Here is a 12,311-nt window from a genome sequence, read left to right as displayed (position 1 = left end):
GACATTTAAGTAACATGTTTAGAATCCTCATATATTATTCCCTGTATGTCTATATGCAGTCAGTGCAAACAGTGGCTGTAAGACATAGTTTCAAATAGTTTTACATAACATATGAACTTGAGATCCTTTTTTACATCAATTGACATCATAGGAGAGGTCAGAGGTCAAATGTGATATGATGAAAAATATAATCTTTATATGGTAGCTCCTTAATGTTCTATAGATGCACACACCACACTGAGTATCATGTTATAAGGCTTCTTGTCAATTTTAGTCCAATTAATCATTAAGTTGACCCTAAAGACCTTGGTGGATGTTAGCCAGATTGTAATGGATTGTTAGCATGACCCCACTCTACACCCTGCACAGTTTTATCTGATTTCGATCCAAACAGACTATCGTGTTTATAGACAGAAAGATGACGCACATGCAAACAATACATTACATAATACATTTCAGTAATGACACCACACTGATCATTGCAAATGGGGGAAATACCTCCAGCATCTACAAACATTTGACCACACTCTGTGCAATTAATTTCCACAAATGCAATGTCTTTGATATGCTGCTTAGCAGTAGTGGTGACTCTCAACCCAGAGCCAACGAGAACCCAATCAATAGGAGACTCAGTAAGAAATCTGTCATGGTCCTGGGCCTTGAGAACCAGTTTTTTGTTGAATTCTGTGATTTAGTTTTCATATTTTCATATTTCATATTCATATTTTAGTTCACAAATCTCTTCTACATGACTAGAAACTGAATATGTATTATTATTGATTTGCCAAGATTTGGTGTCAACCTGAAACCCAAAGTCTAAACCTTCCCTATTCTTCGAGGAAAAGTAAAACACACTTGTGAAACATTTCACCACTTAATAAGATCTCGTAATGCATGACTACATCATCCAGACCGTAAAGGATCTCCTTGAGAAACAACATCACCCTTTTTATAATCAATAAAATCTGCTCTGTGACCACCTTGAAGAGGAGTGAAAGGGAGGGGACTGGCAAGGCAATAAAATACAATACATCAAGACATCAACTCTGCTAATCTAAATGAAGCATGTCACTGGCTCAGCTTTCACTGCTATGAGATCAGTTATTTTCTGAATGTTTCATACACATGAAAACCGAAGTAGCAGTAGACAGTACTGGATTGTATTAAATTAAAGCATTATCTTGTACTGAATAGTAACTTTTTTGCCTCCATCTGGCCAAATCAAAAATGCAGAGCTATGTGCTGTGGTGACCCCTTGTAACAAGGGAACAGCCAAAAGCTGACATGATAGCGTCACAATTTCTGCATATTTGCCAACTGCACATCCATGATACAACTGTCCTGTTCCACTAAATCCCAGAGATGCTCTTTGGCCATTTGAGTACAGTGGACTTATTGTCATGTTCAAGAAACTAGTTTGAGAGGATTTGAGCTTAGTGACAGGCAGCCATCAGAAATCGGATACTCTGCGGTCATAAAGAGAAGGGCATGTTCAGCAATAATACTCATGTAGGCCTTGGTGTTTTAGCAAGTAATTCGTAGTACGAGGCTCAAAGTGTGGGAAGAAAACATTTCCCATACCATTAATCCACCAGTCTAAAGACGGGATGGATCCATGCTTTCATGTTGTTCATGCAAAATTCTGATCCTGCTATCTGAATTTCAAAGCAGAACTGAAGGGCCCCAGTATACCCACCACCAGTGGCTCTTGAACAGCACTGTATGATAGAGTTGATGTCTAATTGATGTCATGTGCACTGTCACTAGTTTCTCTCTCTTGATTTTTATAACCTTGCACATTGTGGGATGAAGACACAATTGTATACAGCTGTAATGCTTTTATAAAGATATGTCAGTACAGATGCTCACAGACTCACAGATTATACAAAGGGAGATGTTGCAACAGTTTGAAAAGAAGAGATATCCTGGAAAAAACACAACACAGCACTGATGTGGAGGTAGTGTCTGAGTGGCAACACCTATTCTTCAAAAAAATACTGCAGCGGAAATTCAGCAGAACATCTCAACCATGTTTACATGCCTAAGATAAGCAGGTGGTGCCATAGACTGACTGATTAGACGTTTGTATTAACGAGCAGTTTAACAGGTCTATAATAAATTGCTTGTGAGTAGAGTATGGTATGGTACACACATACACTTCTGCAATTTGACCCCCCTGAGTGTTGAGCACTAACTCTGGTCTTGTGCTTCTGTAGTCTGGTCCTCTCCACCCTTTCTTCTATTATTCATACATGGTGGTTGCTGTAAGGCTGCCAACATGTGCTGGCTGCAGTGTCCCTGTGTAACTGAGTAGGGTAGTACTGAATTCATGATGTGTGTTCATAATAAAGTAGAATGAAGTGTTTTTGATTGCCCTGCACATTTAACATGTTACCTTAGTCTGCAACACAGCTAGTTATGAGTTCTTGCGTGCTATCAATGGCTGTTCCATCTGGAAAATTTGTAGCTGCAGCTTACAATGCATCACTGCAGCCTCTGAACATATGCTACTTCCATCTGTTAACACAATAACTATATTTGATACTCACAGCAGAGCAGCATATGCATATTTGTACTCTAGGATGCTTCTATATTATGAACTTCAAAAATCTCTGGTGTATATAATTTCTGTCTGATTCTGGAGAACTAGGATAACTGTACAGATTTTATTTTTGATTTATGTAATATTTAATTTTACATCAATATCAGTCTTGACAAATGTGATTGGGTATTTTTGCCTTTAAAAGAAAACATTATCATATGCATCATTATTCCAAGTCTTTTTGTATGCACACTAATATTTATCATTGCTAAACTCCGCTTCTGGCTTTTTAACATCTTAAAACAACCAATTTGAATATGGTGAATCTGCTTTGAAAATCACCATGGGAACACAGCCCATAGTAATCCAGACATTTTCCATACCATAAATGGAAAATGACAAGACAAAGTGTGATAAATGTTAAAGTGTTATTGAAGTATTTCGAGTTTATCCTCTGAGAACCAGAATTTGATGGCCATCCATCCTCTAGGTACTTGTAATGCTTCCATTTATGTGAAAAAAAGAACATTTACCCCACAAAATGAACATTTTTATGCTTCAACTCCATAGGTCCCCATTCATTTGGAACGATCTTGTGAGTACCCCCAGTGAAACTGGAGGTCCAGAAAGTGCATGTTCTTGAGTAGTTAGAAGTTCCTTGTTAGTGCATCATTGTGACTGTGCTGCTATATTAGATTTAGCATTTACTTCTGCATTACAGAGCCTTAGCAACACTCTGTAACTGATACATGTTTGCACAATTTTATGCTAAATATGTTAATGTGGCTATTTCACTGCATGAGTGCTCAGAAGAAAATTTCATGCATTCTGCACACAAAGAGAAAGTTTAATAAGATGGGGACTTTTATCCCAAAGTGCACTGTGGCATCACAACCCAACCTGCATTTTTAGCATGAGAGGATCTTTTTACTTATGAAGCGACACGAAATGTAAACCAGGTAAAACTTCCTGGGGGCCAAAATGACACCACTGAATCAATGATAAGACAAAGACACAAGCTGTGTTTAACTATAGTTTACTTGGGGGAGGAAATGCTGTAGAAACAATACTTTTTCTCACAGGTTATTACCAACATTGTGCAATGCAAAAACATTTCCTTGCTATTAGTTCAGATACAACACATTGCCCTTGAAATAAGAAGCATTCTCTAATGTCTATTCTAAGGAAGAAACCCCAAAGCTCAGGAAAGCTACCCAGATAATAGTTTTAACTTATGCTAGTATCAAAATCACTATATGCAGTAATGTTAATTGCTATCATACCTTTAAGATTTTCTCTATCCATATACATGGATGAAGCTCACTGTAACATTTATAAATCTCACACTCTACTGTGTTGGACTAAAAAATCTATTCCAAAATGTAATGCTCAGTTAAATTATTTAGAAGTTGATCCAAAATGACACAGACATTACATAGACATATTATTTTCAAAACTTCCAGAAATACAATCACAGCCCAACTGGAGATGTCAGGGCAATCAAAGCAGTGTCAATTCATCATCCTCATCACACTCATTCCCAACTGAGCCTTGGAAATCTTCACTGAAACTGGAACAAAGCAGGAGGGAGGGCACAACAATGCTTAATAATAATTTGAGCGATCTTTGCAATTGTCAATATGACACACAGTTTCACGTGGAAAATAACAAGAGAGGAGGCAAAGCTCAAACTCTTGATTTATGTAATTATCCTCTCAAGAAATGGAAATGGCTGCTTCGGTGAACCATCACGAGAAGTCAAACTGCGTGTGGTCATTTCCCCCTGAAATACATCTGCACGTATATGAATACCTGACCTTATTAGAAGAGGCTTAACATCCCAGACATGAGTCATGTTTTAATGCCAGAGTTTTGTCAAAGCTTCCCAAACCAAAGTTTGCCAAGGCAGTCGCTGCTCAACTCCTTTAAAAAATATGATGTTTCCTGCTTTCTCCACTGCCAATATGTACAGGTGTTTACTTTTTATCTTAAAGCGACACTGGTCAATATTGCTGATCAATAACATTGTTAATGAAATAATGTATGCTTTGTTTCTGAATTGGGAGGATACTGTAGTAACAAACCCAGTAGCCTATAGATACCTGACACTGAAGCTTCTCCCGGTGATTTTAGATATTTGGAAACAAAATTTCTCCCATTAGATAAAGTATTATCTTCAGAAGTATTTCATGTGACCTTGGTTAGGGGTTTCTCCACTTGCTGATCATATTTAAATGAAAGGGACAAACAAAAGTGAAAGGGGACAACTGAGAAAGAAAATTGATTACGCCTTCATTTCATAAAAAATTAAAGGCAATTACTACTCCAATCACAAAGCATAATTATTGACTTTCATTGTGTGATTCTGTGATACTGGAGTTTTCGTAGTCTGTGTATGTAACAATGGCCAGTTCAAGATAACTGTGGTTGATATGTAGTCACTGCGTAAACTTTCATATTTTTAAGCACTAAAAATGCCAGAAATGTCTAACCTGCGATTCTGGCAAGCAGCAGAATAACTCATGTAGTCTAACCTTTTTGACCCAATTTACTTAATGGAAGAGTCACTCTGCTTCTTAAAGCAATTATCCTCAAAGCAAAGGTTATTATTTGAATATTTCTCAAAATGACATAATATACTTTAACTATCATTTTTCAGTACAGTGCAAGTTTTTGGAACAAAGATCTTTAAAAAAAAAAAATCTTTGCTCAACTCGTCTTAGTAAGTTCAAACCAATCAGCCTAATTGTTTCATGTAAAAGATTTTTGTAGCAGCATTGTAAAATTCTGTTTGGTGTTTCACTGGTAATATTCAAAGATCTGATCTATTATCTCTGATGTCCCACATAACTGACTTTGCCATGGGAATGTGACTCAAAACCGCTCTAGTCTACAAAGTCTGCGAGTTGTTTTACACTGCTCGGGCTCTTCCTCAATGTTAGCACTGATGCGTTATGTTCCAGCAGGAGAGCTAAGTGTTTTATCTGATCAGAGCCATGGGGAAAATGTTGTGGGCTTGACAGCAGATAATGAATCTCCAGTAAAGTCTCTGTTGTCTTTGTTATCAGAAAACTCATTAGAAATCCATCAAACTTGTGCCAGTTTTTAGTATAAGAGCACGATTAAACACCTCGACTTAAGATGTGGTTACAAGTGTCGAACAGAGGTGTGTAATTACGCTCTGGGCTTTGGCCTTTATTTAAACTCGCAGCAGAGGAGAAAGAAGAGGGTCATATGAGCAGAACTGGGGCTGCGATAACCGCTGCAGAATATAAAGAAGCCGAGCAGCGAGCACACTGCACGCACTGCAGTGTCTGTTTCTGTCCACAGAATTGTAAGACAGTCATTAAAATCCAAAGGTATCTTGTACAGTACCTCCAACAATGCTCTTGTACATACAAATATACAAATTGAAATACCAATACAGAAATATTCTTACACTGATTACTGCTACAGAATACAAACTGGGAAAGTATTTGATCTTTAAACAAATACATATCTTCATGAAGGAAAGTCATGAATGTACAATGATTTTTAAGATCAGAACCACCTTTAAGCAAAGAGATCACTGGGCACAAAGGACAGGCACGACCTCACATGATTAGTCCAAAACGCTCATAAAGCCTGAACAAAGGGAAAAGAAACATTGAAAATTGTATAATTGCCTGAGAGTTACACTAACTTACACCAACCTCAACTAACTTTGACGTTAATGTAAACAAGGTGAACAGGCAAAACTAGCCAGACTGTACACAACGGCTGTAAAATACTACTACAATTTAAATACTGAACAGCGGCTCCCTGTTTGAAGTAACAGTTGGCGGTTTGATCAGCAAACACAATCAAAGGCTGATTGAATAACAAAGGAGGAGAGGGATGCCATGCAGACATCTGCATAGACTGGCTCACTGTCTCATGACCAAAATCATTTAGACCCAACCTGAGCCTAATAGACTCACTCACATGGAAAGTATAATGAAGTCCTTACACGTAATCCACCAACACCAAACAAAAAAAGAAAACACAAACTGTACAATGAAAATGTACAATATTTTCTACTGAGCATAACATTTATGAAAATTAAAAAGGTAGCAGTAGAGAAAATACCATTAAATATTCCCTAACAAATAAATCCCTGGTTCTCTCTGCATTTGAGGTAATTCGAAGACCCAGATGCCATGTGAGACAGTATGCTGCGTGACTTAATGGTGCAAACCAGGAGCAGCCATGGAACTAGAAAGGTCTTCGTTTTTCCTTTGATTACACCAAATTATCACAATGCTTGTGACAGAGATTGGGTGATACATGCTTCGTGGAATAAAATAGTATGTAGCAGCATTGTATCCTTGCCTAAGTACAGTGTGTCTCAATTCAAATACTTTTTCATTTAGTGCTTTATGTACACTATATAGCTACTTGTTTAGTAAATGGATTTACCAGATAGGCTTGTTTCAAATCAGAGCTGACCAGTCATGCACTCACCATTAATGGCATTTGCAATATGCAAAACAATTTAACAAAGCTAGTTTCAGTGCCTGAAGAAAAAAAAATCTACCCTTAACAAAAAATAAATAAATAAAAATCTCTTATGGAAGGACTACCAGTTAGCTAGCAGTCTATCTGCTAGCTAACAGTGACCCTTGAGCTTGAGAAATGTTCCACATTTCTAGGTACTCAAGCAGCACTTTGTGGAGCAGTACTTGATATTGAACACAATGTCGAACTCAAATTAATGAGTTTAAATATAGAAGTATGTGATTTAAGACACAGCAAACATAGCAAATGTCATGGTAACAGGTATATGTGGAAGAAGATTGCATTCAATCAAACATGTAAGAGACCTTATCTCTGCAGCTTATACAATACCACTCATAATTATGACCCACTATTCTAAATTTGAGATTTCGGTCCCATGAACACAAAAACTCTCGCAATAACAGTTAAACAAGAGGGACATATTTTAAGCTGTTTGGTAGTTAAATGTAGTACATAAAATAGATTTCAGAGGTCTTTTGTAATTTCTACCTATCAAGACTGCTTCATGAAAACTAATTCCAGGTCAGCTGACGTGGATGGCCCAAGAAGCTGCAACAAAGCTTGGAATTTGTGGAAAAATAAGCAGTGAACTATGTTTACAATGCAGACAGGACACAGTATAAGAGACTAGTAAACATATCATGAACAACACACCTTGTGTTACTTTAAAAATATCACAACTCATCCCAAATCCAAACACTAATTTTCATTCTGCGAGCAAACTGCACAGAAGAAACAAGAAACAAAGCGCTTTTTCTCAGCTTGCGCTGCAGATAAGAAAGAGTGCTTTGGTCTGAGGGTGCAGAAGGGAGGAAAAAGTTATTATATAACAGAGGACATGACCACATCAGCACAAGTTTGAGATGAGACAATGTAAATATCACTCATCCTGTCCATTTTTACTCATATTCAATACTCATATTCAATACCAGTACATGTATTTCTAAACAGCACAGTCCCCCAAAACTTTTATTATTATTGTAAACTAAGTGTGCAATGATCAGCTATATGGCATTATTGTATTTGTTGATCTACACAACACTAAGCCCCTGAGTGGAGCTTAATATTCCTACAGATGATGTCATTTAGCTTGGATGACACATTTTTTTGAAAGAAAGAAAAGGAAAAACAGTACCGCAAAACTTTGTGTCACACAAAGTTTAAATTTAGAATTCAGACATTTGTCATTCCAAGAGGAGCTCAAGAAAAAAAGCAGTCATGTTGCGTTGTGGGAAATGTAGGATCTTGCGAATGGAACAAGAAGAATGAAGATGAAGCTATCTCAGCCTCTGCTGCCTCAGCTTGAACCATTTGTCAGTCTGACTGAAACGCCCCAACTGCAAAACACAAAATCACACCTGTGCATCTTTAAAATCTTGCTACAGCAAAACATTTTACAGTGGACTGTAATGCTGGAAATAAGCATGGCAAAGACAGCGTTTGGGACACATTGTTGCTGTTATATGATTAAGATTAAGAGTATGTTGAGATGGAAACAACAAGCTGGTGGTGAGGGGAAACAAAAATAAGTCAAAGGATCGCATCGCCCCTACCACTCCACTGGATGTCCAAGCTAAATAAAGAATGAAAGTTCTCCAAAAATGTGAAAAACTGTTGGAATGAACTAAATATGCACTATATTACACTCACTGTAAAGAGTCTGATGTCAGCCTCCAACTGAAACCTCTTTAGAGGCTAGCTATGCAAGAAGGGTTTGAATGCACATGTGCAATACAAACACTGCAAAAGGCTTTGAGCCCACGAACCAATAGCTCAAGAAAAATCAGCTAGCAGTGGCTCAGTGGGCTAAAACACAATGCTGTAATGTTATGAAAAATATGCATGGATGCATCTGTCTGTTTGGCTACAGCTGACTCAAAAGGCGAGATGAAAATGGAGAAAAGCTCCGCTCATCCCTGATGTTCCACTGAAGATGACTCTGTGTGGAGTATGAAGGCCTTTGATTCTGATCTACAGTATGTTGTACAGGTGAGTACAATTCTTAGTAGAAAACAAAAGAATTTGACCTGAGTTATTACAACAGTCTGTAAGAAACACTATTACATTTATATGAAGGTTTAAAAAAAGACTGCAGTAAATAGACAACTCTAATTCTTAATAAGACTAATCACATGTCCAGATTATCACATGACAGCATGGCGAGAGATGCTGAAAATGTATTCTCTAATGCTCTAGCAAGCACTTGTTTATTTACATATAAGCTCTAATTCCTTTGTAAATAACTTATAAATCCATACTTATAAGCCTCCTAACAAGAGTAGATAGGTTGGCTAAAGGTGGGACAAGAAAAAAACATCCTCAAATCTCAGACAGAGATTCTCCACTGTCACTCTTGTATCTAATAGTCTCTCTGAACTCAGAAATCTAAGTGTAGTTGGCGTTTCTGACACATTTAGGCTAGGATGATGAGTCACTTGCTTCTCCAACTCACTCTTGTCCCCCTTCTTTCTCTTTTCTAGGGTTAGGCAGAGGCAGAAAGTGAAAATAGGTGCAGGTGAGAAAGCACACCGCCGGCTGAATCTACAGGGCCACACCCCGTCGCTTCAGAAGGGCTTACAAAAACAGACCCAACTGCTGCTGCCTCCACTGCTGCTCCAGCTTCTAGCTGCGCACACAGAGCCGGTCTAGGAACCTCTCTGGAGAGGAGAGGAGCCCCCCCACTTCAACCAAATGCCTTGACGCCATACAAAGGTAGGCTCAGATTCGCAATAACTGGCCGACAAGCCAACAGAACATTGGGTGGTGTCACAAGAGGTCGTCGTAGTCCAGTAGCTTGGAGTGCTGGCGGCTTTTCCACAGGCGAAACAAGCGGAAGTCAAAATACATTTCGATCATCTCTTTGCCTGCAGCCAGAGGAAAACAAAAAGAAGCCTTGGTTAGAAACACACACACACACACACACACACACACACACACACACACACACACACACACACACACACACACACACACACACACACACACACACACACACACTATACTGGCAAAATCACCCGAACTCATCCAGCATCACCCCTACAATTCAGGTATGTTACATCATCCTTTGCCTGCTACATTATTTGTTACTCTGGGGACCACATAAGTGTTTTTGTGCACACTGCAGGTCATTCACCTCAAATAATGAGCACATCACGAAGAGTGCATTTGTGTTCAGGTGTTTCAGTTTATCTGGCCTGACCTGTGCAGCTGTTGGCATCCATCCAAAGAGAGATTAAGCATGCTTAGAAAATGCAGAGTGTGTAAATAGCAAATTACTCTTAACTCTTAAAAATGTTTTGGAGGCATCATTTGCTGGGTGGTTTTACCTGACTCACATTTATCTTGGCCATACTGGCCTGAATATAAGGCAATCTTTAGGCTTGTGTGACAGTAATTCCATACCATATAACTGAAGATGAGTTACATTGTGTTTGTATATGTAGAAAATATATGGGTTGCGTGCTTTCAGCTTTCAATATTTGGCTCAGTCTCATCTTTATTGGTGTGACTGAAACCATGTTTCTTTGAAGCATACCACCCACCTAAACACTACTGCAGACTGAGTCACCACCCCCACCCTCCACCTTTTGAATGCCAACAAAGGCTTGAGGGGCAGCGCACAATCTAATGTCCCCGTCATCATAATATCTTTGGTCCAGGATCAACAATGCAACTGACCACTCACATGGCCTGAGCAATTAGGAAGCATTAGGAATGAAATTAGCTAATCCTATTAAAAACTGTCACTAGCAAACATCATGAGCAATCTAAATCTAAATATTTACTATACTGTATAAATGAATGAAGAAAACACCTGAAATGTGAACACATTTCAGGTGAAGAAAGTTTTATATAAACAGGGCATGTGTTTTTTTTCCCCCCATATTGCAAACAAATGACTGATCAATTGCAATGTTGATCCTGGACCAACATTATTATGATGATGCAGAAACACCACCAACGGGCATATCAGACACACCCTAGCAGTAGCTAACTTCCCCTCTTCACCCAGAGAGTTGATGAAAAACTATTTAGAACTTTTTTCAAAGGTTCAGGGAGCATGGCAAACTCCCCACATCCCAAACCAATCAGGCATCTATAGAATGTGCCACAACAAGCGTCAACATGCAACCCCCAGGATGCAGAGCATCTGCTACCAAAGTCCCAGTGCCAGATACCACAGAACCCCTACAGAAGTCCTGTATCCATGCTTTGACAGGTCAGAGAAAGACCTACATGAAATTAGTGAAATTTATGATGACTGAATTTGGATGTTAGTTTTTGTAGGTCTAGATATTTAGTAGCAATTCAGGCAACTCTCAACATAAGCACACATCAGCTGATGGCTCATCCAGTCAGAATCCAATCCCAGTCTAAATTTCTTGTTGAGATTAACCTGCACATGGCTGCATTGGATCTTCAACTCACTTTGCAACGGAGTGCCACCGCCAGTTTAACATATATGGAATCTGAGGTAAACTTTCATAATAGGATGAATGTTTTTTCCCAAAATTTGTTCAAAAAGGTGATTTATCTTACGCTCAGATTATCCACACAGTGTTGTGCACATAAAGGTAGATGAAAACATGCCTAATGAATGTGAAAGTATGAACAACGGACACGCCATGTAATTAGCTGAAATCACTGTGATTATGGAAGAAGCAAAATATGGGTCAGAGTTCGGGCCATTGGCTGTGTGTGGTGGTATAATCTGTCACTGTTCCAGTAATATTACAACCAAATGGAGTTGAAGGACTATTTTAATGCTTACGGAAATATCAGTTTCAAGTCCAACTAGAAAAAATATTAATTATTATTTAGAAAATGTAAAAAAAAAAAAAATCAGACCAGAGGGGAAATGAAAAGGTACGAAACACGTTACTGTCATTTCACTGGTACTGTAGTCTTAGATGTTGGAACAGATGTGTTGTGCTGCTACTGTTAGTTCAAACTGAGGTTTAACAACTTTACACAGGATAAGTTGGTGTTTGATGTCAGACTTTGTAAAACTGAAGAGTTTCCACATCACTGAAGAAACATGCTTTTTTGGTCCTGCTTCGTGGTTCTCAGCAGCTGTTGGGAGTGTGTATGTGTGTTTGACTGGCAAAGCTAACAACAGCAGCTCAGGCTGATGTCGTGACTCTCACTGCTGTTGCTGCTGTTATTGTTAGAAAGATGAAGCATTGATGAGGAGGAGGCATTTTTTACATGGTGCAAAATCAAAAATTTTAAT

The 12,311-nt window shown here is 38.5% G+C and overlaps 1 protein-coding gene across 1 annotated transcript in view; it reads right to left on the bottom strand.

The window, feature by feature from the left end:
- Nucleotides 1–3,562: 3,562 nt before the first annotated feature.
- Nucleotides 3,563–12,311, bottom strand: part of nsmfb (NMDA receptor synaptonuclear signaling and neuronal migration factor b) — a 68,176-nt gene continuing 59,427 nt past the window's right edge. Inside the window, exon 16 of the mRNA XM_026186942.2 lies at nucleotides 3,563–9,942. Coding sequence (XP_026042727.1) covers nucleotides 9,845–9,942 — 98 coding nt within the window. The 3' untranslated portion in view covers nucleotides 3,563–9,844. The remainder of the gene's footprint in view (nucleotides 9,943–12,311) is intronic.

Source organism: Astatotilapia calliptera, chromosome 12, assembly GCF_964374335.1.
Source record: "Astatotilapia calliptera chromosome 12, fAstCal68.1, whole genome shotgun sequence".
In the NCBI taxonomy this organism is placed as follows: Eukaryota; Metazoa; Chordata; class Actinopteri; order Cichliformes; family Cichlidae; genus Astatotilapia; species Astatotilapia calliptera.
Note: the sequence above shows the minus strand (reverse complement) of the source record. Positions and strands in the feature narration are given on the sequence as shown.